The sequence below is a fragment of the Megascapheus bottae genome, chromosome 27, assembly GCF_031878675.1.
Source record: "Megascapheus bottae isolate mThoBot1 chromosome 27, mThoBot2.hap1, whole genome shotgun sequence".
In the NCBI taxonomy this organism is placed as follows: domain Eukaryota; kingdom Metazoa; phylum Chordata; class Mammalia; order Rodentia; family Geomyidae; genus Megascapheus; species Megascapheus bottae.
Window position 1 is genome coordinate 17,951 of NC_143535.1, and position 25,943 is coordinate 43,893.

The 25,943-nt window shown below is 44.3% G+C and overlaps 2 protein-coding genes across 7 annotated transcripts; one reads left to right on the forward strand and one right to left on the reverse strand.

Annotated features, from left to right (window-relative positions):
- Positions 1-2,352: 2,352 nt before the first annotated feature.
- On the reverse strand, positions 2,353-19,581 carry LOC150045372 (ubl carboxyl-terminal hydrolase 18-like). 4 transcript variants are annotated; one of them, XM_090319191.1, is made up of 10 exons: positions 19,119-19,581; positions 15,128-15,202; positions 10,827-10,923; positions 8,760-8,905; positions 6,365-6,444; positions 6,010-6,156; positions 5,169-5,231; positions 4,527-4,697; positions 3,281-3,412; positions 2,353-2,607 (listed from the first exon to the last, which is right to left on the reverse strand). In XM_090319191.1, the coding sequence occupies exons 2-6, from the start codon at positions 15,198-15,200 to the stop codon at positions 6,028-6,030; spliced, it is 525 nt and encodes a 174-aa protein (XP_090175317.1). In that variant the 5' UTR covers positions 15,201-15,202; positions 19,119-19,581; the 3' UTR covers positions 2,353-2,607; positions 3,281-3,412; positions 4,527-4,697; positions 5,169-5,231; positions 6,010-6,027. The 4 variants fall into 4 exon arrangements, with proteins under 4 accessions (XP_090175317.1, XP_090175319.1, XP_090175318.1 ...); XM_090319193.1 differs by lacking the exon at positions 19,119-19,581 and adding an exon at positions 18,994-19,081; XM_090319192.1 differs by lacking the exon at positions 5,169-5,231.
- Positions 19,582-19,734: 153 nt separating this feature from the next.
- Positions 19,735-25,887, forward strand: Ankrd49 (ankyrin repeat domain 49). 3 transcript variants are annotated; one of them, XM_090319195.1, is made up of 3 exons: positions 19,735-19,946; positions 22,162-22,507; positions 23,847-25,887. In XM_090319195.1, the coding sequence occupies exons 2-3, from the start codon at positions 22,250-22,252 to the stop codon at positions 24,306-24,308; spliced, it is 720 nt and encodes a 239-aa protein (XP_090175321.1). In that variant the 5' UTR covers positions 19,735-19,946; positions 22,162-22,249; the 3' UTR covers positions 24,309-25,887. The 3 variants fall into 3 exon arrangements, with proteins under 3 accessions (XP_090175321.1, XP_090175322.1, XP_090175324.1); XM_090319196.1 differs by lacking the exon at positions 19,735-19,946 and adding an exon at positions 19,989-20,038; XM_090319198.1 differs by lacking the exon at positions 19,735-19,946 and adding an exon at positions 20,009-20,043.
- The last annotated feature ends 56 nt before the right edge of the window (positions 25,888-25,943 follow it).

Here is a 25,943-nt window from a genome sequence, read left to right on the forward strand (position 1 = left end):
ATAAACAACTTTATTTGCGTATGGTGCCTATTTCACTACTGAGATGGTTTGAATAATATATGTCCTCCACAGGCTCCTGTGAAGAATGCTTACTCTCCAGATGGTGGTGGTATTTTCAAGGGTTTTGGAGACCCCAGAATGGGGGCCTAAGCTGAAAGAAATTGTTCACTTGGGTCACACCACTAGGCCTTGCACTCAGGGCTTAGGTGCTGTCCTATAGCTTTTCACTCAAGTCTCACCCACTACCATTTCAACTCCACTTCCAGCTTTTTATTTCTGTTGTCAGCTGAAAGTCTGTCTTGTGGATTTTTCTACCCTATCTGGCTTTGAATTATCTCAGTTTCCTCAGTAGCTGGGATTATAAGCATGAGCCAGATGCCCTGCACAAGCCTTACTGCTCACAAGATTATGCCCAACAACACTGCTGTACAAGAGACCAGGCTCCTGACACATGACCTTGAGAGACAACCCTCCTTCAAATCACATCAGCAATCACTCGTGTTTATAACTTAAGATTTAAAGTATGATGTAATTGTTTAAATTATTTTTTTCTTTATTGTAGAATCTCCTAGAAGACTTAGCAGATCCCAGGACAGAAAAGGAAATGAATGTGTCAGTCTCTGAAAGTCTGCAGTATTTCCATTAGCCTTCACTCTTCGTATAAACCAGAAGATATGCAGTTTCCCGCCTATGATTTATGAGCATAGTAAAATTAAACATATGCGGCGAAAGGACAGCAGGAACGAGGGTCAGCAAGCTTCCAGGCTAGCGGAACAAGTCTTCATCCAATCACCTACCACCCATCTCATCAAGGGAGAGAAAACAGTAACTTAGAAAAGTCACTTCTACGCTCTTGTTAGCACAAATCACAGCCAGCCGCTAGATGGCTCACACCTGAGGATCACAGCCTGGACAGAAAAATGTGTGAGACTCTAATCTGCAATAGTGTACTCAGAAAAAGCCAGAAGTAGCACTGTGGTTCAAGTGGTAGCACTCTAGTCTTGAGTACAAAGAAGCTCAGGGATAGCACCCAGGCCCTGCGTTCAAGACCCATGACCAGCAAATTAAATAAATAAGATAAAATAAGGGGCCTGGAGTGTGGCCTAGTGGCAGAGTGCTTCCCTAGCATGCATAAAGCCCTGGGTTCATTCCTCAGTACCACATACACAGAAAAAGCTGGAAGTGGCGCTGTGGCTCAAGTGGTAGAGCACCAGCCTTGAAAAAGTGCAAGGACAGTGCCCAGGCCCTAAGTCCAAGACCCTAAAGTGGCAAAAATAAACAAATAAATACATAAATCACATAAAATAATAAATCAGGGACAGGCAAATTATGAGAGTGGGAGTATAAGCCAACTCCAACCCTGTTTTTGGAAAACAACTTTTATTGGAACGCAGCCAATTATATTCATTCACTCATTCCTGTACTGCCTATGGCATCCGATGTGTTACAAAGCCAAAGGGAGTAACAGCTACAAAAACTGTGCCCCACAAACTCCGAGGATCTTTCTCTCTAGCCATGGTCATGTAAAGTGTGCTAACCCCTGTTCTAAATCACAGAGGAGTCAATGAGCCAAAATTGGCTAAGAACAGGTACCTAAGAGAAGTGCTCAGGATAAATGAAAGAAAAACAGGAAAAGTGAGTTAGAGGACAGCATCAAACATAAACACAACCTAATCCATTAACTTTGAATTAATCAAGCCTCCTTGTGTGGCTCAGTATGCCCTCCAGTACCACCTCCAGTTCCACTATGGGCACACATAAAACCTCTCCGCCTTAACTTTCTTCAGCTTTTCTCTCTAGTTTCACCTCCATAGCCATTAAAAGTATGTTTTGATGCTTACTGAGTGCATGCCGCTAGGCCAGACTGGGAAAGATGAGAAGAGTGGTCCTGTCCCCTGGTCTGCTAGGCACCATGGCTCATACTTGTAATCCTAGTTATTCAGGAAGCTTAGATCTAAGGATTTATGTTCAAATCCAGCAGAGCAGGAAAGTCTTTAATGCCCTTATCTCCAATTACCCACTCAAAAGCAGGACGTGTGGTAGAGAGCTAGCATGAGCAAAAAAGCTCAGGGACAATGCCCAGGACTGGACTTCAAACCTCAGAACAAGCACCAAAAATTCAAAAAAAAAAGAGTACATGGTCTAATGCAGGGGGAGTCATATAATAAAAAAAAATGTGGAAGTAATAAAGGAGGCATGCTCAAGAAGCAATGAAAGCAAGTAAGATTTCCTACCAATCTGCTTGAGTGCAACAGTAAAGGCTTTGCACAGTAGACAAGACCATGATTATGAAAGCACAAGGAGGCGTTTGCTCAGAGGTTGAATTAGGATCAGGTAATAAGAGGTCAGAAACCACACGGGCATAGTTACAGAAGATACTTCTACCTGAGCACTGCTGAAGCCTTCATTCTCAGAGAAGTATGGTGTAATGGGATAAGTGTTGAAAGATGGACAGAATGGTTTAGTAACTAGGGAATGCTCAGAATAAAGGCAATAATTCATCCATGCAACTTTCATAAAGCTCTGAGAACCCAACACACCCTGTCACGCATGTGCTTCTCTTACCAGCAATAGTGATTACGTGCACTGGATGTCTTCCCAGGACACCTGGAAGAACACAGAGATGACAGCAGCTCCTAGCTGGTAGCTACGAAGTATTCAGGGAATACAGGGCTCTGTAATCTGCCCACTGTGATGATAGCTGGTGACACGATGCCCTGTATAACAATGCCCTCTGTAATGTCCTCACTCATCTTTAAACTTTTACACTATTCCCCCAAAGTTTTATCGTGCATCTTTCTAATTTCTGGTTTCACACATTTCCTACAGAGCATAAAACATCAAGGCACTGGACCCACAGGGCCAGAAACCTAAACACTGAAGCAAACAGACTCTTAGAAAGCAATAAACCAGCTGGGCACTGGTGGCTCAGGCCTGTAATCCTAGCTACTCAGGAGGCTGTGGTTCAAAGCCAACCCAAGCAGGAAAGTCAGTGGGACTCCAACACACTACTCAGAAGAAGCTGGAAATGGCACTGTGGCTCAAGTGCTATAGTGCTAACCTTGAACACAAAGAGGATTGGGGATAGCACCCAGGCCCTGAGTTCAAGCCCCAGGACTAGAAAAAAGCAATAAATCTAGACAGAGAAACATCTTTGAACCACAGAACTCCCCAGCTCCTACACACAAAATAGAAGGCCATACTGTGTCTTCAACTCTGCTGAGGATTTACTAGTGATGGCTAATTCAAAACAAGAGAACATGTGGATGATAAGTCTCACCCAGCCAACATTGGAGTCGTTGAAGCAGAACCATTTTCCATCCACTGCATTCTGGATATAAGCACAATAGTGACCAAAGTTGGCCATCCCGACATGGGCAATCACAGCAAAGTATTCCTACTGCCCTTCAGGCTGGAAGAAGACAAGGCTCTCAGTGATTTATCCCGCCTTCCCCAGCCCTAGTCTTGGGAAGCATGTTTTGCCATGCATTTGTTACTGCTCTGTGCTAGGCACTGGTACTTCAAAGGTACTAGAGAAAAGTCCTTAGCCTGGAGAATCTCATAGCTATTTAAAAGGAAACATTATAATCCAGAACTATAATGTCTTGCTTTATATTGCATACATGCATACAGTAAGTAGGGATTGGTCAATCTTTGTCCTCTGAGGAAAGTGGAAACCCCCCAAGAAAAGACCTGTTTTAACCCCCAAGAAAAGAAGGGTGGATAACACTGGCCGGCCAGTTATCCAAAGGGAAGTTTTTTTTTGGTTTGGTGTGGTTTGGTTTGGGGAAGGGTTTAGGGAGGGGATTCTGGAGCCTTTGTTTCATCTTGGTCTCTTCTTTTTTTGCCAGTCCTGGGGTTTGAACTCAGGGCCTGGGCACTTGTCCTTGGGTTTTCTCAAGGCTAGAGCTTTACCACTTGAGCCAGAGCATCACTTCCAGTCTTTTCTCTGGAGGTGGAACCTAGGAATCAAACCAGGGTCTTCATGCATAATAGACCAGCACTCCACCACTAGACCACACTTCTGGCCCCTTTCTTTCTGCTCTTGTGAGACAAGGTCTTACCATGTAACCCAAGCTGGCCTTGAACCAATGATCCTCTGGCCTGTGTCTCCCCACTGCAAAGACTATAGGCAGTGCCACTATACTTGGTAAAATAAATACTCTGCCTGAAATACACCTTTGCTCCTGTGACTCACAACAACCTGAGGACCACCTGTCTTCCTCGGTACTCCCCTGGCCTAGCCAGCAAACAGCATCCATTCTAGATGAGAGCGGTGCTCAGAGGAGGCAGACCTCACTGCATGAGACGCTGCCCTTCCTCAGCCAGTGTGCAGCCAGCACAGCTGCTCACCTCACCCCACAGTGGAAGCCAGCAAGAGACCCAATCACTGGCCTTGACTGGTAAGAACCTGGAACTGGAGAATTCTTGAGTAGATGCTATCTAACAGCTGAGGGGTTACAGCAGCTGACCCTGAAGGAAGTCCTGTCTGGTGAGATGGATCCAGAAAGGTGGGAATACCTCACCTGTTCCATGGCCTCACTGAGGTCTTGTTGCTCAGTCAGGAGAACATGACTGAGATCCAAGCTCTGAGGGAAATGCAATGAGTGGCAGATTTTTTCAGTCTGTGAATTTCTAATGGAGAATCGCATAAGGTAAACGGCCAAAGTTTGGGGAAAATGCATCATCTTCAAGACCTGAAAAAGCAAAAATCACTGTGAAATGCCAAGGCTGGTGGTTTACTCTTCTCCCCTGGAAGAGGAGTGTAGGAGACACACTGCAGGGCTAAAGGCTCCCGTTGGTGACTCTGTTCAGCTCCTCCGAGACTCAAGTGACACTTGACTGTCACAGCACTGCAGATCTCAGGCAAAAGCCATGAGCTTCCCAGGGCTGCACACAGGCCCTTGAAACCCTAGGAGCAGGCGTCTGTTGTAGGGAGTTCGTCTAAAACTGGAGAGAAAACCCCCACACGCCCCACCACTACCACCTGGCCCCGCACTCTCCCTGCCCTTCAGCTCTCGGTGAAGCTGCATGGGAAGCCCAGGGATCCTGGCACCAGCCCCACCCGGACCCCACCCCACCACACATCATGAAGAGTACTGAAGGTGTCTGGGAAGCCTTGGCCAGGAAACCCACAGTGGAAGCTTTTGAATCTGAGGTATGAGTACCTGGTTTCCACGTGTCTTCATCCACAGTTATCACAGAATCACTTGCTTTTGTTAGCTAACTCTCTAGGGTGGAAAAAGTAGCACAGAGCGTCTTCCTGCCCGTTGGAGGGGAACAGGGACAGGCAATGTCAGCGGACCCTTTCCATCAAGAAAGCAGCCCACCCCCAAAGGTGAGGGTTCAAGCTTTGCTTCCACTTTACCCTGCACTCTTCTTTTACTGTCTTTTTTTTTTTGGCCCCCCTTCTCTTTCTGGCCCCTCTCGCTCCGGCCCCGCTCGCTCCGGCCCCGCTCGCTCCGGCCCCGCTCGCTCCGGCCCCACTGGCTCTGGCTCGGCTCGCTCCCGCACGCTCCGGCCCTGCTCGCTCCGGCCCCGCTCGCTCCGGCCACCACTCGGTTGGGCTCCGCTTGCTTGCTTTCGCTCTCTGTCGCTTGTTGCAGTCTCGTCTCTGCCACTTCCGGCTTGGTTGTGTCTCGTCTCTGCCACTTCCGGCTTGGTTGTGTATGTGGGATACCGAGGAATCGAACCCCGGTCTTTGTGCATGCTAGGCAAGCACTTTAACCGCTAGGCCAAACTCCCGGGCCCTACCCTGCACTCTTCTAAATAGCCCCCACTACTACTGCTACATGTGCCAGGATCTTCCATGAATTGGGGGAAAAAAAACGGGAGGGGCCCTTGTTAGTAGAACAGTGTAAGAAAAGTAGAAATAGGAGAGAGAACTTTTTCTGACCAATGAAATTGACCCTCTAGAGCTATGCAAGTGAAACAGAATTATTTTTAATATCAAAGGGAAATGACGCAAACAACAGGGCACTGGCAAAGCGGATTCACCAGGTCTCTCACCAGCATTTTCAGAGGTTTTCAGTCCATGTCATACAGGGGAAGAGGGAGGGTTGGCATACAGCTGGTCCTACTGCTCTCTCTGGTACAGCTGAGGCAAACCAAGGAATCCTTGACCTGCATCGTGTACAGGGCCTGCAGCTTCTCCACCTGGAAGAAGGAGCCAAGGACAGGTTAGGCTGGTGTCCAGAGCTGGACCTGTTAGACTGCCTAGCCCCTCACGCTGGTTGCCCTGCACATAAGGGTGCAGTGGGTGGGGGAAGAACACCGGGTTTCTGGGAACCCTCTCTGCACGTGGCATAAACAATGGTGAGAGACTTCTACGGGTCCTCTGACTCCTCCAGCTTCAGGCGCTTACCAAGTCCACATCAGGTATTTGATCCTTAATTGGGTTCCAGAACGTGAGGTAAAGCTGAGCGGCGTCATGCTGGACAAACACTGGTTAGAAAGAAGTAACAGCACAGTAGTGAGGGCGCTGGAGATGTCCCAGAACCGGACGCCCTGGCTGCACCAACACTCACCACTTGACTTTTACTCTCTTTCCCCAACTCTGCCAAAGGTCAGTATGTACTACCTATGAGCCGCTCAGTATTCTTGGTACTGAATTGGACAGTTCCTCTTAAACTTATGACACCAGAATGGAACAGGGCTCAAAGTCTGCAACCCATCCACTCTACATGCTCTAAAGGATCTGTTAAACTGGCAGCCTAGATGGAAAGGGAAAAGCCTGCCACAGAATAGCCAGAGCAGGAACTGGGTCAACTGCAGGATCCAGAAGAAGCAGAGCACGTTCTGACACGCCAACTGTGTTCTCAGACACCACCAGCAGCACCAGCAGCTTCCTGGCAGGGCCAGGATGGTCACACTGAGTTCCAGGAGGACAGATCACCTCTGGGGATGTCTACTGCACAGGGCCAGTCACACCTCACCCCAGCAGCTGCCCTTGCTCCCTGACCACAGGACACTGCACCCGGGGCACGCTTAGTCGCGCCAGAACCCCGAAAGGACCCAGAGACCACAACACCGCATCTAAAATCTTTCTGATAGAGCCAACATGCATTCATTCTAAGAAAAAAAATTTTTTTTAAATACTGGTTCTGCAGGCTGATCTCAGGGCCTGGGCACTGGCCCTGAGGTTTTGGCTCAAGGCTAGTACTCTACAACTACAGCTAGAGCCCCATTTCCAGGCTCTTTTAGGTAGTTAATTGAAGCTAAGAATCTCATGGACTCTCTTACCTGGCTGATTTCAAACGGTGATCCTAACATCTCAACCTCCCAAGTAGCTAGGATTACAGGCGTGAGCCACAGGTGTCTGACTTTCTTTTTAATGTTTTACCCTTTATCCCTTTTTAAAATTGTCATTCTCTGTAGTTTTTCTTTTCACTTTACCTGTCTTACACTTACAAAGCATTCTACTATACATTTACTCCACCGTCTTTTTTTCCTTCTTTCTTTATCCCTAGCTTTCCTTGCCCTAGCAATTCTTTACTTATTTTGTGAATGTGTGTGTGTGAGAGAGAGGCATGGGACTTGAACTCTGGGCCTGGGCACTGTCCCTGAGCTCTCCAGCTCAAAGCTAGTGCTCTACCACTTGAGCCACAGCTCCCACTTCCAGTTTTCTGGTGGTTAATTGGAAGTAAGAGTCCCATGGACTTTCATGCCTGGACTGGCTCTGAATAGCGATCCTCAGATCTCAGCCTCCTGAGTACCTAGAATTACATGCATGAGCCACTGGCACCCAGCCAACTTTTATTCTTCCAGTCTCCTACTGTATTATATAAGAACATCAGTTCTCACATACCAACTGAACTTTACTTATTGTAAATATTTGGTAAGTTATTGAATCAATGAGATTGTTAGTACTAAGTTATATCCCTAAGCCAGTGTAAAAAATGGATTATCAGGGCCGGGAGTTTGGTCTAGTGGTAGAGTGCTTGCCTAGCATACACAAAGACCTGGATTCAATTCCTTGGTACCACATACACAGAAAAAGCTGGAAGTGGTGCTGAGGCTCAAGTGGTAGAGCTAGAGCTCTCGTCTTGAGAAAGTCCAAGGACAGTGCCCAGGCCCTGAGTTCAAGCCCAGGACTGGCAAAAAAAATGGATTATCTGTCAGAATACAAATTTTCAATGGAAATTTTTCATACAACCCAAATCCCAAACTACAAATTGAGTTTAAATGAGTACATCTTTTTTTCTTGAACTCAGGGCCTGGACCTTCACTGTCTTTAAGCCTTTGTTCTCAAGGCCACAGTACCTCTTATAGCTTCTTCTGAGTAGTTTATTGGAGATAAGTGTCTCACTGGGACTTTTTTGCCTGGGCTGGCTTTGATCTGTGATCCTCAGATCTCAGCCTCCTGAGTAGGTAGGATTGCAGGCATGAGCCACAGGCACACAGCTGAGCAAATCTTAACATAGGAACACAGCAGGTATGAAAAGACATGACACTTCAAAAAAGTCAAGTCACACACAAAGGATTAGAATCACAGTGAAGTAGAGGAGGACTGAGCTGAACTGATGATAGAATGAGCAATGAGAATTGATCATTCTCAATGGCATCAGAGAATACTGCCCATCTGAACCTTCTCTCCTCCTCCATCTCCCCTTCCCTCAGCTGCCCCTCCTCCCTCCTCTCCCTCACTCCCTCCCTCTCTTCTTCTTCCCTTACCATTCCTCTATCTCCCACAATTTCTCTCTGGCTTCCACCCTCTTTAGATAAGCAGACAGGCGCCGCTGCTTAGAGGAGTATCTTACATGGCACATTGTATTTCTGGAGACAGTATGCAAGCTCCACGGGTCGCACTGCTCTCTGCCGGCTGTCCTGCATCTTCTCTAGCAGTAAAAACAGCTGGAATAGGACACTTCTCTCTCGCTCTTCTGCTCCTTTGGGCACCGCTATCCTGTTAAGTAAGAACAGCCAGGAGCCTCTGCACCCCCACCATTCTCCTTGTGAGGTGAGCATTACATCACTTGGAAAAAATTTTCAGCTCCAGGCTATGTCCCCCTCATGAATTACATCTGACAGAGGATGGGGTACCTTAGGTACCCATAAGGGCTGTGCAGAGAACCCCCCAGCTCCATAGTCACATTACAGTGAAGGGTAACACATGTGCTCAAGGGTAGAACAGAGGGGTGGATAAACTGTGCACTCAAGTGCAAAACAGGACCAGCAGAGTGGGAACAAGCAGAGGGGGGCAGGGACAGTGTGAAGGAGGGCAAGTCCAGGCAAACTGGTTCCTGTGCATGTATGAAAAGAGAGTAAGGAAGCCTGCTATTGTTTAAAATGAGGGAGGGCATAAGAAAAGGAATAAAAGAGGTAAATCTGACCAAAGTATATTAAGTATGGTAATGCCATAATGACACCTTTTTGTACAATGAAAATACACTAATAAAAAAAAATGGCTGGGCACGTGGCTCACGCCTCTAATACTAGCTATTCAGGAGGCTGAGATCTGAGGATCAAAGTTCAAAGCCAGTCCGGGCACAAAAGGACCTGAGACTCAAGGGAGCGGTAGCCTTGAGCTGAGCTCTGAGATAACACCGAGGCTGAGTTCAAGCCCTATGACCCAGGGGGGAAAAAAAGGTTAAAATGAGAAGAAAATAAATTAACTCATTATTTATTAATATTTGTCTTGAATATCCAGTTCTTTACAATGACTTGGAGGTTTTTTTTCTTTTTCCAGTCCTGGATCTTGAACTCAGGCCCTGGGCATTGTCCTTGGGCTTTCTAAAGGCTAGCTCTCTACCACTTGAGCCACAGTACCACTTCCAGCTTTTTCTGTGTATGGAACCCAGGACTTCACGCGTGCTAGGCAAACACTCTACCACTAGGCCATGTGCACAGTGTGACTAGAACTTTCAAAGGCCTTAAATTCCAGAAAAATAATCTTTTTCAGAAGATTCTGGGCCTACATATATAGCAAGCAGCAGAAAGTCCAGCCTGAAGCACACAGGCTGACAAAGCAAAGTTAGGTTCTGGAGAGAAAAGACAACAGAAAAGAATAACAATGTATTTGGGCAGTGGTTCATTTACTTATGGACATCCCTCACTTCTTTATTAAGTGCAGAAAAGGAGATAGGTCAGGGCCAAAGAGAAAGACTGCTGAAATTTGTCTATGCATACACACACTGATCCAATGACTTTCTGCAGTATTGCTCTAGTCCCAACTCCCTTTTATCAAACCAGTGCTGAAAATTAAATCTGTAGGTTAAAATCCCCAACCAATTGTTTCTAAAGTACCAGCAGCTAGGCATAGAAGGTATGTCTGCCTTGGCAGACTGAGGCAGTAGGAAAGGAGGGAAGGGAGAGGGGAAGAGAAAGGAAAGGAGCAAATGTCCAGACCCAACCCAGGCCACCTGAACATAGATAACTGAAGATGACACCAAGAATTTGTACATTTCTTAAACACTCCTGCCAGGTCCCAGGGGCTCACAGCTGTCATCCCAGCTTCTTGAGAGGCTGAGACCTGAGAATCGTGGTTCACAGTCAATCCCAGGCAAGAAAGTCTGTGAGATTCTTAGCACCAATTAACTATCAAGAAAGCTAAATAGAGCAGGACCCTTGAGCACAAAAAACACTCAAGGGCAGCACCCAGGCTCTGAGTTCAAGCCCCCAGAGAGACACACACACAGACACACACACAGACACACACACACACACACACACACACAGACACACACACACACACACATACACACACACGCCCTTAAGTGATGCTAATTTGTAGCCAGAATACACAGGAAAGTATTTCCCTATTCTGTCAGGTCACTATGAAAAAAAAAACTAATCCACAATCTTATCACCATGAATAAAATTCTTACCTCTTCAATATCTTTGTGAAATCCATGTTCATAATGAATACCTGAATCAGGGCGATAAGACAACAAGTCTCTCCAATGTTGTGTAAACCAACTGGGTCTATAAAGGAGCAAGAAAATAATGCCAAAAGAAAAATAAAGCATTCATCAAAATTAAGATGTTTTTCTAGAGTCTACTAAGGCCCTGAAATGTGAAATTCTCTCTGAGATACAAAGAATTCACTAGGGAACCTTTAAATAATTAGGAGAGAAGATATCAAGCATGAAACTTTGGAATGATAACTGATAAGGTAAGTTTGAATAGCCTATTGGGAAAAAAACAGATGTCACCAAAAAAAGTATTATTAACTGAAAAGAAGTAGTAGTGCAAGCATTTACAGAAAGAGGAAATTTAAAAAGCTAACATTAGGGTCGGGAGTTTGGCTTAGCGGTAAGTGCTTGCTTTGCATGCATGAAGTCCCGGGTTCAATTCCTCGGTATCACATATACAGAAAAGGTTAGAAGTGGTGCTGTGGCTCAAGTGGTAGAGCTCTAGCCTTGAGAAAGCCCAAGAACAGTGCCCAGGCCCTGAGTTCAAGACCCAGGACTGGCAAAAAAAATTACTGAATGCTTATCTGAGGGATTCATGGGTCCTTGGGGCTCTGTGTCAAACTCCAGTGGAAGAGTCCCCACCACAGAAATGGGGAGGAAGAATGCCGGGCATAGTGGCTCACACCTGTCATCCTCACTACTCAGGAGGCTGAGATCTGAAGATCAAGATTCAAAGCCAGCCTGGGCACTAAAAATAGTGAGACTCTTATCTCCAATTAACCTCTACAAAATGGGAAGGAGGCGGTGGCTCAAGGGTAGGGCGGTAGCCTTGAGCTGAAGAGCTCAGGGACAGCGCCCAGGCCGAGTTCAAGCCCCGTATCCCACCAAAAAAAAAAAAGAAAGAAAGAAAGAAAAAGAAAAAGAAAGGAAGGAAAGGAGGGAGAGGAAGGAAAAAACAAACAGGACAGCTCTGAGTGAGGAAGGTTCACCTGCTGCAACATTTCTAGTCAAGTGATGAAAAGCCAAAAACAACTTTAGGGGCTATTAGCAAACCTGACACACTAGCAACCAATCTCCCAGCCATAAGCTCAGCTGCTCTCAAAGATGAGCCATTGAAAAGAGGAAGAATGCAAAAAAAGAAAGAAAAAAGGGGAGAATGCAGGTGATCTCAAAATTCCTGTGGAAAGGGCTTTGGTGCCTATCAGAGGAAGACATAAAAATGTGAAAAGCTTAATATGTGGCTATTAGATCCAAACAGTACAAGAGCAAGGACTCAATATTTGCATACCCAATGCTATGGACATGGTATTGGAAATATAAACACAGCTACATAGGCATAAAAGCCTATGACTCTATAGACATAATGTTGTATTACATAGATTAATATGTATCTATGACATACAAACCCTTAGTCTAATTTTAATTATGTTCTAAAATCTAAGTGCCAGTGATTGTATATAGAGATTCCCTTCTTGAATACTTGTTAAATATGTCATTTGAAATATGTAAAAATCAAGGTTAATAAATTCTTTAATAAAAATATAAAATTAAATTAATGTCTTCGAAGGACAGAACACAGGTTACCAGAGACTGGAAAGCATAGAGGGTGAGGAGTGATTATTAGTGAGGAAAAGGCACTGCTAGGTACAATAGCTTCTAACATTCGATAGCACAGTAAGTGGCATATTTCAAAACAGCTAATGTTTCCAGTGCAATAGAACAATACTTGAGGTGATGGAAATGCCAGTTACCCTGACCTGATCATCTACATTGTACAAAATTATTGAAATATTAAACCAGATTCCTTAAAATAAATTCACGTGCACATTAAAATGTCCAATGAATATTTTTAATGTAGTTGTAAACCACTGTTCCTCTTACAAAGCTCAAACTAGAGGACTTTAGCTAAAGTAAGAATGCCAGCAGGCAGAATCGATCAGCAGAAAACAGGCAAACGTGGGCAAGTGGACTGGCCTGCACCTCAGAGGGGCAACAGAAAGGTTTGGGCTGGCTGCAAAGGACCTCGAGAAAGGCAGGAGATCAAAGGAAGGGAAGTGAAACTAATCTCTCTGCAAGAGGCCCAGAGAGTACAGCTGAATGATGAGACTGGGTACACATCCACCACAGAAGAGGGTGCTGAAGGTGTACGCTCATCCCAACTCTACACACTGGCCCCAAAGTACCGAACAAACTTAGCCCCACCCTTCCTAAATCTTCCATTCTTATAAATGAGGAAAAGTAGCCTGTCATCCTAGCTACTCAGGAGGCTGAGGGTCACAGTTCAAAGCCAGCACAGGCAAGAATGTCAATAAAACGCTTATCTCCAATGAAACCCCCCCCAAAAAAAACAGAAGTGGAGAGCCTAGTGGTAGAGGGCTTGCCTAGCATGCACAAAGGTTCAATTCCACATACATAGAAAAAAGCTGGAAGTGGTGCTGAGGCTGATCCTGACTCTGATCCGACTATTAACCACTAACCCTAACCCTACCCCTAACCTACTGCTACCGCTATCCCATCCCTAAAACCCCAATATGAAAACGCTAACCCCTAACAGTTAAGCATAACCCTAACTCTAACCCCTAACCCTAACACGCTAACCCTTAAACCAACCCTAAACCTTAAACCCTAACCCAACCCTACCCTAACTCTAACCATACGCTACCCCTAACACTACCCCTAACCCTACCCCTGACCACCCTAACACTGACCCTACCCCTAACCTAACCCTAACACTAACCCTAACCCCCTACCCTAACACTAACCCATAACCCTAACCCTCTAACCCTAACCCACTCTAACCCTAACCCTACCCCACACCTAACCATAACCAAACCCAAACCCTCTAACCCTAATGCTAACCCTCTAACTCTAACCCTAACCCAGTCTAACCCTAACCCACCATAACCCTAATCCTAAAAACCCAGATTCTATGCTCAAAATTCAAAACATGAAGACTCTGTCATCATCTTCTTCCTCTTCCTCCTCTTCTTCCTCCTCCTCCTCCCTCCTCCTGTTCCTTCTTTCTTCTTCCTTCCTTTCTTCTTCATTCTTCTTTCTTCTTCCTTCCTACTTCTTTCTTCTTCTTCATTCTTTTTCCTCTTCCTCCTCCTTCTTCTTCCCCTTCTTTCTTTTTCTTTCCTCCTCCTCTTCCTCCTTTTTTTGCCAGTCCTGGGCTTAAGCTCAGGGCCTGAGCACTGTCCTTGCACTTTCTCAAGGCCAAAGGCTCTACCACTTGAGCCTCAGCACCACTTCTGGCTTATTTCCATGTATGTGGTACCGAGGAATTGAACCTGGGTCTTCGTGCATGCTAGGCAAACACTCTACCACTAGGCCAAACTCCTGGCCTCTTCCTCCTTTTTTTCCAGTCCTGGGACTTGAACTCAAGGCCCAGGAACTGTCCTTGGGCTTTGTCAAGGTTAGTGCTCTACCATTTGAGCTACAACACCACTTCTGGCTTTTCTGTGTATGTGGTACCAAACAACTGAACCCAGGGCTTTGTGCATGCTAGGCAAGCACTCTACCATTAGGCTATGCTCCTAGCCCCTCTCTAGTTGTCTTCTGACACTTGATAACATTTTCTCCTCAGAGTGCACTCAGACAGAGGAAGTTAACACACAACAAAGGCTAGGCATCCAAAACCGGGTTAAACAAGACCTGGTAGGTCTGACAGGGAAGGGAAAGGGCTAGGATATGCCTTCTGCTTCCCTCCAAAGATTCTTATTAGAAACTTGGCAAAACTCCACTCCTTAGACTTTTGAGGCATAAGATGGAGGGCTTAGTGTTGAGGTGCTGCCCTAGCCTATGGAGAGCTCTGAACATAATACCACTGGAATTCACCCAAGCAAACCAAAATACCTTGGAATGCCTGATAAAATGTATGTAAGATGTAGATACTGAAAACATAAACATCTGTCACACATCCCCATACTCCCTAACCACCATGCCCTATACAGGACATTGCTGAAAGCTCAGTGAAGACTCAGAGCTAAGTATACAGGCTTAAGATGGGCCTATGTTGCCAAAAACTTGACAAGCAGGAAAACACAGGAAAGAGCCTGAGCACTGTCCTTGGGCTTTTTTTCTCAAGTCTGGAGCTCTAAAAGTTGAGCCACAGCACCACTTCTGGCTTTTTTGTATGTATATGGTACCTAGGAAGAGAACCCAGGTCTTCGTACATGCTAGGCAAGCACTCTTACCACTATGCCAAACTCCTGGCCACATGGACTCCATATTTTTTTATGATATCCTGCACATTTTTCCCTCAAAGTACTTACAGTTAGAAGAAATCAACACTATACAAAGAGTGGAAATGCTGGAACTGCTCCACAGATAAGTGCCATCCTGCATAGCTGCCAGAGGAAGGAAAAACAGAAATAGTCACACAGAAGCTCTGTACTAAAAAACTGACCTATAACATCAATCTAAAGGAACTGATTAGATTACTAGACATAAAGGGGTGAGGCTCAGTGTTGGGGTGCTTGCCTAAGTTATAAGTGGCCCTGAAACACAATAAAATTTAAATTCACCAAAAGAAATTTAAATACATTGGTATGTTGAACAAAATGTGTACATGACCTATGTAATAAAAACAAAACTTTTCCCACATTCCCTCAGTCCCCAACCTACAGGCACTAAGGAGGACATGACCAAAAGCAGAACTGAAAGCACAATGAAGACTCAGACCCAGGTAGGGGACCAGGGTCACCAAAGTTGTTCTGATAAGCACCAACTCACCAAGCAGGAAGGGAGAGGCTGCCCTTCCTCACACATTCCTTCACCCCCTTCTCCAGGCCCCAGGATGGACATGAATATATAGATGGAAATCTGATGCACACTTGGAGAGAGGCCAGAGGCTGAATAAGGCATGAGTTCACCTGTCGGGGTCCTTCGTCCTCGGTCCCTCTCTACTAGTAGAGGATGGGGAAAAACACACCCCGACCAGGCCAAGCTGTGAGAGGAAGGGGCCCACTGTCCTCCCACACTCAGCCTTCTTACCCCGGAGCAGGAACAGAGACGCCACGCAGCTTCATCAAGGCAGGAAGATCTCTCTCTCTCTCTTTATTCCCTAAATCCCTCCTCCTTATATTGGGTGAGGGAGCCTATCATATAAAAGATGGACAGGAAAAAGAGGTTCACGTGTTTTATCCCTACTACAAGCCTCAGCAGAAAGTTATTAGACATGGTGTTACTCGGCCCCCAAATTCACCAGAACAAGTTTTGATGTAGTCCATCTAGACCATGTTTGGCTATATCCACTGAACCTGTATTTACAATGCCAAGCTTCCAGTCTCTCCACATTTTGCCCTGACACTGTGCCTCCAGTCACAGGAAGACAACATGCATCAAAGGCTGGAAATTGTGAAAATCAATGGCTGGGTATAAAGGGCCAAGGCTAAGAACTGAGGCACTTGCCTAGCTTGTGAGAGACCCTGGAACACAATACCACTGGAATTCACCAAAAAGAAACTAAAATACTTTTGTGTACCTAATGTGTATCAAGCCAGGTGCAATGGCTCATGCCTGCACTCAGGAGGCTGAGATCTGAGGACTGTGGTTCAAAGCCAGCCCAATTAATCACTAGAAAACCAGAAGTGGCTATGGATCAAGGGGTAGGGCGATAGCCTTGAGCTGATGAGCTCAAAGACAGCAACCAGGCACAGAGTTCAAGTCCCATGACCAACAACAACAACAAAAAATGTGTATCAATAGACCTACACAATGAAAACAAAAATTTTTTTGTGCTAGTCCTGGGGCTTGAACTCAGGACCTAGGTACACTTTGTGGGCTATGTTTGTTCAAGGCTAGTGTTCTACCACTTGAGCTCCATTTTAGATTTTTAGTGATTATTGGAGATAAAGAGCCTCTCTCTGATCTAGTTCATTCTGGGCAGAACCAACTCAATCCAGTCCAGCGTTTCCGCTAGGCTGCTCACTTCCTCACTTTGCCGCCCCCTCCACAAGCCCCAAGACTTCAACTAGTTTTGACCAAAGACCAAACTAAAGGTTATTTTTTTTTCATTTTTTATTGTAATTAATAAAAGAGTTACATGATATTTGCCATATAGAAGGTGCATTAATTCACATACATTGATACCATTTCACATGTCTTGGTACCTTTTACCCTCCTCCAACCCCCCCCTTCCCTATCAAATTTCAAATAATCAAATACAAATAAATTCAATATATCAGACAACAGAGTGAGGTACTTTAACAATATGAGATACCCAAGGGACAGCAAAGGAGATGAGAGATAACATTAAGGGCAACAATCATTCATTGTATGGCTTTTGTTTCAATATCCTGGAGGTCCTTTCAATTAGCTTCATACTATATGGCCTTATGTATCAAGGTTTTGCTCTATTGCAGATCTCTGCTACGAGAGCCCAAGGTTTCTACTGATTATGACAAATGAGGGAAACCATTGAGCCTAAGTTCCTTTGAGTCTGGCTTACTTCACTTAATATGATTTTTTCTAAGTCTTTCCATTTCCTAACAAATGGGGCGATGTCATTCTCTCTGACAGCAGCATAGAATTCCATTGTGTACAAATACCACAACTTGTTGATCCACTCATCAACTGAGGGACATCTAGGTTGGTTCCATCTCTTTGCTATGGTGAATAGTGCTGCAATGAACATTGTTGTGCTAGTGGATTTAGTATGCCCTTGTTTCTGGATGGTTGGGTAAATGCCAAGTAGTGGAATTGCTGGGTCATAGGGAGTTCTATGTTTAGCCTTTTGAGGCACTGCCCTACTGCTTTCTATAGTGGTTGAACCAGTTTGCACTCCCACCAACAGTGTAGTAGTGATCCCTCCTGGCCACATCCCCTCCAGCATCTGTTATTATTCGTTTTCCTGATCCTGGCCATTCTAACTGGAGTGAGGTGGAATCCTAGAGTTGTTTTGATTTGAATTTCTTTTATGACCAGAGATGTTGAGCATTTCTTCATGTGTCTATAGGCCATTTTTGTTTCTTCTTCGGAGAAGATTCTCTTTAAGTCTTTGGCCCATTTTTTAATGGGATGGTTGTTACTTTGGAGATTAGTTTGGGAGTGATTCAATTTTTTGAGTTGTTGATATGTTTTAGATATGAGGCCTTTGTCCGTTGTTTGGTTGGTGAAGATCTTCCACTCTGTAGGCTTCCTAATTAATTTACTAGCTATGTCCTTTGCCATACAAAAGCTCTGCAGTTTAATGCAGTCCCACTTATCCAGCACTAAAGGTTATTTAAAAAAAAAAAAAGTTGTCCAGGGTCCAGGAGTTTGGCCTAGTGGTAGAGTGCTTGCCTAGCATGCACAAAGACCTGGGCTCGAGTCCTCGGTACCACATACACAGGAAAAGCCAGAAGTGGTGCTGAGGCTCAAGTGGTAGAGCTCTAGCCTTGAGAAAGCCCAAGGACAGTGCAGTGCTCAGGCCCTGAACTCAAGTACGGGACTGGGGGGAAAAAAAGCTAAGGCTCTTTTTGAACACCTAACTTCCACAGTCTTTTTATTTCTATTACATATATTCTATTATATATCTATATGTCCATTATATTATTTATAGAAGATTGAGGCAGGAGGATCATGAGTTGAAGTCCAAGCAACCCAGAAGAGATTGTCTGGGGATGTGAGGTCAGTAGTAGCTTACATGCTGAGTATGTGAGACCCTAGGTTCAATCCCCAGAACCAGGACATAAAAACAAAGAACTGCGAATGGAATCTATACCTTCATACTATTTTAGTTATTACCATACAATGCTAATAAACACGGATTTTCAAGCACTCCCAATATTAAGCATAAATACTAGCAAATGTTTAGACAAGGTGCTTTCTAATTTTTTAAGTAAGTTTTCTTTCAAGGTGACCACAATTGACAGTGAGGAGCTAAAAAAGTGCCCCCATTCTGAAGCAGCAACTGTCTTGTTGTTTATGTAAACTGTGAGTGACCCAAAAGTGCACATAAATTAAAGAAACAGAATTGTGGTGCCATTAAGTCCCAGGAACTGACCTGTCTGTGTTAAAATTAACCAGAACTTAGTAAATTCAAGGGATGGCATCTGTTTTATAAAGCCATTAAACTACCCTCAGACAGCTAATTAAGACTACTGGGGTGGGAAACTCCCGGTAGCTTCCACTGCCCTGAAGTGTCCCCAACCCCTACCTTATCTCACTCTAATGGCTGATTGCTGTGTTGCTGTAAACCTGTGGTCTCCGCCTTTCAAAGCCCTCTGGAATTACTGTTCCGGCCTGCCTCCCGCCTCCCGGTGGCTGCACCATCACAATCACCTGCAGGACTAGGTCTCAGCAGGTGAGCAGGGCTCGTCAGGGCCAGGTTCCCCTCCGAGTGCCCTCGGGTTCCTGTTTCAAACCTGTACCAACGCTCAGGACAGTCCACACTCCCAAAGCGAGTATCACGCAGGTGTTTCCTAGGAGGCTGGACCTACTTCACAGACTGTTCAGCAGACGAGGTCCCTCGGCTCGGGTCTCGGGGAACCACCGCTCCAGTGTCCCCGGCTAGTCCACGTCCTCTTTTCCCGCTCCTGGGGGCGGTTAGACAACTAAACCGTGGCAGCGCAGACTCTCGCACGAGCAGACGTGTCTGGGCCGCGCACAGAAGGGACTCGAGCTGCTCCCGGGGTCAGGGGCGGCCCGGGAGCCCGAGCCACCGCCGGCTCCACCCAGCGTCCCCCTCCCCGCCGGGCGCCGGCGCAGAGGCGAAGCAGAGGCGACTCCCGCAGCGCCACGCTGACGGCTGACGGCCGGGCGGCGGGGAGGGCGCGCTCGGGAGGGCGGGCCTTCGAGAGGGCGGGCCCAGGCGGCACCGCCTCTCGCGATACTGGGTCGATGCGTAAGCCCCACGTGCCTGCACGCACGTGGGCGGCGAGTGCGGAGCCAATCGTGGGCCGCGCGGGGACGAACCCGGAAACGAGTCCGCAGCGCGGGCCGGAGAGTCTCCGCGGCGGACGCCCAGGCCGTCCCGGACCTGGCTTCCCGGGAGCGTCGGTCCGCGGACCCCCGACGAGCGCCGGAGGTCGGGCCCCGTCCACGGGCCCGGGTAGGACGCACTCGTCTGCTTCGCTGCGAGCTCCTCGGAAGGCCGCGGCTCCGGGGCCGGTGAGCGCTCGCCGGCGCCCGCGGGGCCCCGCCGGTCACACGCCCGCCGGTCACACGCTCGGACCTTCTGTATTGTGAGGGTGGTGTCGAAAGTAAGGTAGTGCGTCCGCGCCCCGTCCAGCATGCTCACCCCCCCCCCCCCGCGGTTACACTCCCTCCCTCGCCCGGCGTCGCTCCGGGTGAGCGCCCTGTGCGTGCTGTCGACCCGAGTCGGGAGGCCCCGCTCCCCTTCGTCCAGCCCTGTTTACCCATCCGGAGCTCGGCGCCCCCGCCTGTGAAATGGGGCACAGAGTAGACCGTGCACTGTCACTCCCAGATGGAACATCGTCAGCGAGAATCGTGACAGCTGTGTTCTTGGTTTGGTTTTTGCTATCGTGTCTGGAAGATTACATCCAGAATTTATATCAAGGAAAGGCATGTTGGAGGGAGTGCATTTGTGCTCTAATGTTACCATGTCTTACAGAATTGCAAGCGAGCCTCACATTGCTCGTTAATATCTCTTACGTGTTTATTGATGTCTGATCATTTCGGGAAACTGTGTGATAATAAAAGCAAAAGTGGTCCGGGAGTTTGGGCTCCTGGTACAGTGCTTGCCTAGCATGCACAAAGACCCGGGTTCGATTCCTCAGTTCCACATTCATAGAAAAAGCATGGAACTGGTACTGTGGCTCAGTTTGTAGAGCCCTAGACTTGAGAAAAGCCCAAGGAAAGTGCTCAGGCCCTGAGTTCAAGCCTCAAGACTGGTAAAAAAAAAAAAAACCATCTCTCATTCTTTCTTGATGCTTCCAGTTAGATCTCTTTGCTTTGTCTTTTAAATAGTACTATATTTTGTCTTGTTTAACCATTAATTTTGTGTTTAAAAGATTAACGTTAAGATGCTTAACGATAGGCACCATTTATATTTATCTGTTACCTGTACACAACAGGTACTAAGAAATATCTGTAGCATTATGCCAGGAGTGGTGGAGTATGTCGTAATCTGTTATTTGGGATGTGGAATAAGGAGAATAAAAAATTCAAAGCCATTTTAGGCAGAAAAGTCCCGGTGAGACTCAGATCTCATCTCCATTTAACCACTCAGAAACTGCAAGTGATGCTGTGACTAAAGTGTTAGAGCGCTACCCTGACCAAAAGGATGCTCAGGAACAGCACCCAAGCCGAGTTCAAGCCCCACAAATGACAAAAAAAAAATTTCAACACATAAAGTTAAGAAACCGAGAAACAGTATTATTAGAATGACTTAAATTATGTGGATACTGGTTTATAAAGTAATATAGCAGCCTATGAAAACAAACAACACTTCCTTCAGGAAGCCTTCCTTAATTCCTTAGAAATGGGTGAAATATGACCCTTCTGTATAACCTTGGTTCATCCTTCATCCAATCATAGTATTTATCATGTCTTTGCAGTCACCCCTATTAACTGCTTCAAGGCATTGTTAATTTATCTATGAGTGCCCAAGTATTATGTTCATATTTGTTGAGTAAAGGAGGGAGTAAAAGCCAAAACCATTTCAAAACAAAACAACAAAGAATGATGTTTGTCAATACATAGTATTACTTGTCAAAGTGGTGAATTTTCCCCACTATGAAATTATAAAGTAGAAATGGAATATTATAGTTGTTATGATACAGACATTTGCATTAATGAGAGATTAGGGCAGACATACTTCTAAGGAATATCTTACTTTTCACAATCCTAAAAAATGAACCTAATAAATCATAAAAACTGGGCCAGGAGTTTGACCTAGTAGTAGAGTGCTTGCCTAGCATGCATAAAAACCTGGGTTTGATTCCTCGGTACCACATACATAAAAAAAAAGCCAGAAATGGTGCTGAGGCTCAAGTGATAGAGCTCTACCCTTGAAAAAGTCCAAGGACAGTGCTCAGGCCCTGAGCTCAAGCCCATGACTGGCAAAAAAAAAAAAAAAAAAAAAAAATAGTGAATGTACCTCTACTTATTGTTATACTTTCAAACATTTATCGCTTTCAACATAAAACCATCATATCTAAACCATTAACAGTGAAAAAATAAAGAGCTGGCAAAAGAGTTGGACCACAAGGATCAGACATACTTACCTCCATAGATTCCGGTATGACTATCTTGACAAAACCACCAGAACTTAAATATTCTGTATGTGCAAGACTGTTATATACTCTGAAGATTAAGCCTGTATTACCATTTGGCTAAAATATTTTTTTGTTTGTGTTTTCAGATATTGATGAACAAAATAAAGCATACGTAATTCATCTCCAGAAATCTACCTTCGCATATAAAATGTTTTTTTATTTAGAATTGTAAAAATGGAAAAAGAGAAAATAAATCATGGTGAAAAAATAGATGTAGAAAATTCACAGGATTTTTCTGACCATTTTAACCAGCTTGAACTGTTGAAAACACATGGGCACCTCATTCCCACTGGTACTCAAAGTCTCTGGTTAGGCAATTCTGATGAAGATGAAGAACAAGATGAAAAAAGTGAAGAGTGGTATCAATTGCAAGAAAAAAAAATGGAGAAGGATCCAAGCAAATTGCTTCTTTGGGCTGCCGAAAATAATCGGGTAAAAACTTTTTCTTTTAAAGCAAGGACCATTACATAGTAGGAAAACCATTGGGTTTGTAGCTGGAATATCTTTTCCCCAACCTCCTTTTGTGCCATATATTTAGGCTTACATAATTTCTGAACCTCTAGTGCCTTGCCTTTAAAGTTGCCATCACAGTATTTGCCTGTCTATACAAGTTAATGAGAGTCAAATGAAGCAATGTGCTTGCTTAGCAATACATGAAGCCCAGAGTTCAATTCCGCAGCACCATATAAAGAGAAAAAGCCAAAAGAGCTGCTGTGGCTCAAGTGGTGGAACACTCGCCTTGAGCACAGAGCCTGAGTCCTGAGTTCAAGTCCCAGGGCTGGGTGTGGGGGAGGTAGGATGTCAACACCAAGTACCAGGTATACCAGATGCCTTCTATGTTATTTTATTTAGTCTTCACATATCCCTACAAGGAAAATAAAAGCACTTTTACATTTTGTATGTCTTTAATGTCCCCTAAAATACATAGAGGTTTATAGACCAAACTAAAAACCACTTTGTTATAAAATGTTTCTTTTTTTTTTTTTTGGTCAGTCATGGGGCTTGAACTCTGGGCCTGAGTCCTCTCTCTGAGCTCCTCAGCTCAAGGCTATCACTCTACCACTTGAGCCAAATGATAACAACTTTCTTTCTTTCTTTCTTTTTTGTTTTGCCTGTCCTGGAGCTTGAACTCAGGGCCTGAGTACCATCCTTGGGCTTTCTCAAGGCTACAGCTCTACCACTTCAGCCACAGAACCACTTCCGGCTTTTTTCTCTGTATATGGTACTGAGGAATTGAACCCAGGTCTTCATGCATGCTAGGCAAACACTCTGCCAATGATAACATGTTTCCTAAGTTGTGTTTAAAAGAAAATGAGCACTGAATTTTCTTCTCATCCTCATTTTATTCTTCTCTTAAGAGAAGTTTCACTTTTATAACTTTTATATGCCATGTATATTGGTATAATAATCTTTGCATAAAACATGAATCAGTCTTTTTTACAGATGAAATGTGCAAATTATTAAATATGGTTATAATCTGTACTGTTTCTCACTGGCCAAAGCTTTGGAAAATTGGCCTTACATGAACCATAAATAAATATATAGATTGATATTTAGATAATCATATTCAAAAATAACAGTATAACACATTTCCATTATTATTTTCCCTCTTCAAATATAGAAATCTTAAATGTTTTTATTTTAAATTCATCTGCTAACAAATTTCAGGGGTTTGGTTTGTTTTTACATGAATTTAAAGACGCAGGACAGTTTAATTTTCATGTATGTGTGTATATATGTATATCTTTCATTCTGTATCTTTCATTCTCAGCTTACTACAGTACGTAGACTACTTTCCGAAAAGGCCACTCACGTGAACACTAGGGATGACGATGAGTATACCCCTCTTCATCGGGCAGCCTACAGTGGACACTTAGATATTGTCCATGAGTTGGTGGCTCAAGGGGCAGATGTTCATGCAGTAACTGTGGATGGCTGGACACCCCTGCACAGCGCTTGTAAGTGGAATAATACCAGAGTGGCTTCTTTCTTACTTCAGCATGATGCAGATATCAATGCCCAAACAAAAGGCCTCTTGACCCCCCTGCATCTTGCTGCTGGGAATAGAGATAGCAAAGATACTCTGGAACTCCTTCTGATGAACCGCTATATCAAACCAAGTCTGAAGAACAACTTGGAAGAAACTGCATTTGATATTGCCAGAAGGACCAGTATTTATCACTACCTCTTTGAAGTTGTGGAAGGCTGTACAAATTCTTCTCCTAAATCTTAAGCGTTCTGATAATTTTCTTAAATTTCAAAAATGCCAGTACATTCTTTGTGTCAGGTACAAAATATTTTCACAAGACGAATAGACATCCATGTCATACTGTTAAAAATTCATGGGTTCTCTTAGTATTCGTCCAAATGAATTGCCTGATTCTGATGTCAAAATGTATTCAGAGTTGTTGGATACATCTTCAATGATTTGTGCAGAGTTTGTGATTTTTTTTAATTCAAAATAATTTTAAGGGGTCAGGGGTGTGGCCTAGGGGTAGAGTTCCTGCCTAGTATGCATGAAGCTCTGGGTTCCATTCCTCGGTACTACATACACAGACAAAGCCAGAAGTGGTACTCAAGTGGTAGAACACTACCACTTGAGAAAGCCCAATGACAGTGCTCAGGCCCTGAGTTCAAGCCCCAGGAATGGCCAAAAAAAAAAAAAAAAGAAAAGAAAAAGAATTTTAACTTATCTGTTGAAATGAATAATACAAAACCTGAAGATATTTCTGATGCTGATCTGGAAAAAAAAGCCTATTTTAATATATTCTGTATATTAGGTCTTTGAATATTTAGTGTATTGGCATATATTTATATCAGACAAAATAATTCAGACTTTAAAATTTAAAGGTACTTATGCAGTTATCTATCTTCTTTATATTATCATAGCCAATTAGCTTTCAGAAAAGCTAAATATTAGTAATTTGAATGTTCACAAGTTTAAAAAAGAAAAAGACCTGAATGTTGGGTTTTTAGAACATTTTCAGGAAAGCATTTCAGTGGGTGTTTAATCCATGAATGTGAGTTTAATCCATGAATGTGATAGTGTATTTTCCTTAATATAATCCATTCAGTCTTGTAAACAGTCCTGGTCAACCTCCATGGTTCTTACTCTTACAGTAAGTTAATATGACCATTTAGACATACAAACAACTATACCACTATACCTTGGTCTAGGAGATAATAGCTTTCCAACTGGTCTTAACTACCAGTTCATGCTAGGTTAAACATTGCTCATAGACTAGAGTTTCAAGAAAGGTTAGTTTTCCAGAATTCTCATTTACTCAAACTCTTGCAAAGGCAAAATGACAAGGCATAAGGACTTGTCAGTGAGAGAGTGGTTGTTACAAGGGAACTCTAAGTTGCTTAGAAAGTAGACTAATGTATAAGTATAGTAAAAATATTCAAGAAAAATAAATGTTTTTACACAAAAAAGACATGAATTTTTTTGTAACTGTGTATAACTTTGTTGAGCATATTTATCCCTGCTGCACATTTATTCAATGCCTACTCATCCTAGCTTTTTGATGCAGTTTTCCATTGTCTATTTGGCCACTCTGTGACTATTCCCAAAAGGTCTATGCCTATCCTCTCAGCACTGAAACTAACACTGCAAGGAAAGGTAAACCTTTCTTCAATATGCATTTTAAATGTCAATTTCAGTTTGTCTCTTGAGCCAACCCATATGAGTCAATCATGGTAGACTAAATCAGAGTGATGGTTTCTTTTTGTTAGGACAAGCTATTATTTCAAAAACCAAAAGCTAAACAATAATAAAAGAACTGAATAATTGTGACAAACAATCTCAAGAACTTAGGAGAACTTGATTTATTTTGTGATCTGTTGCTAGGATATGCTTCAGTTTCAG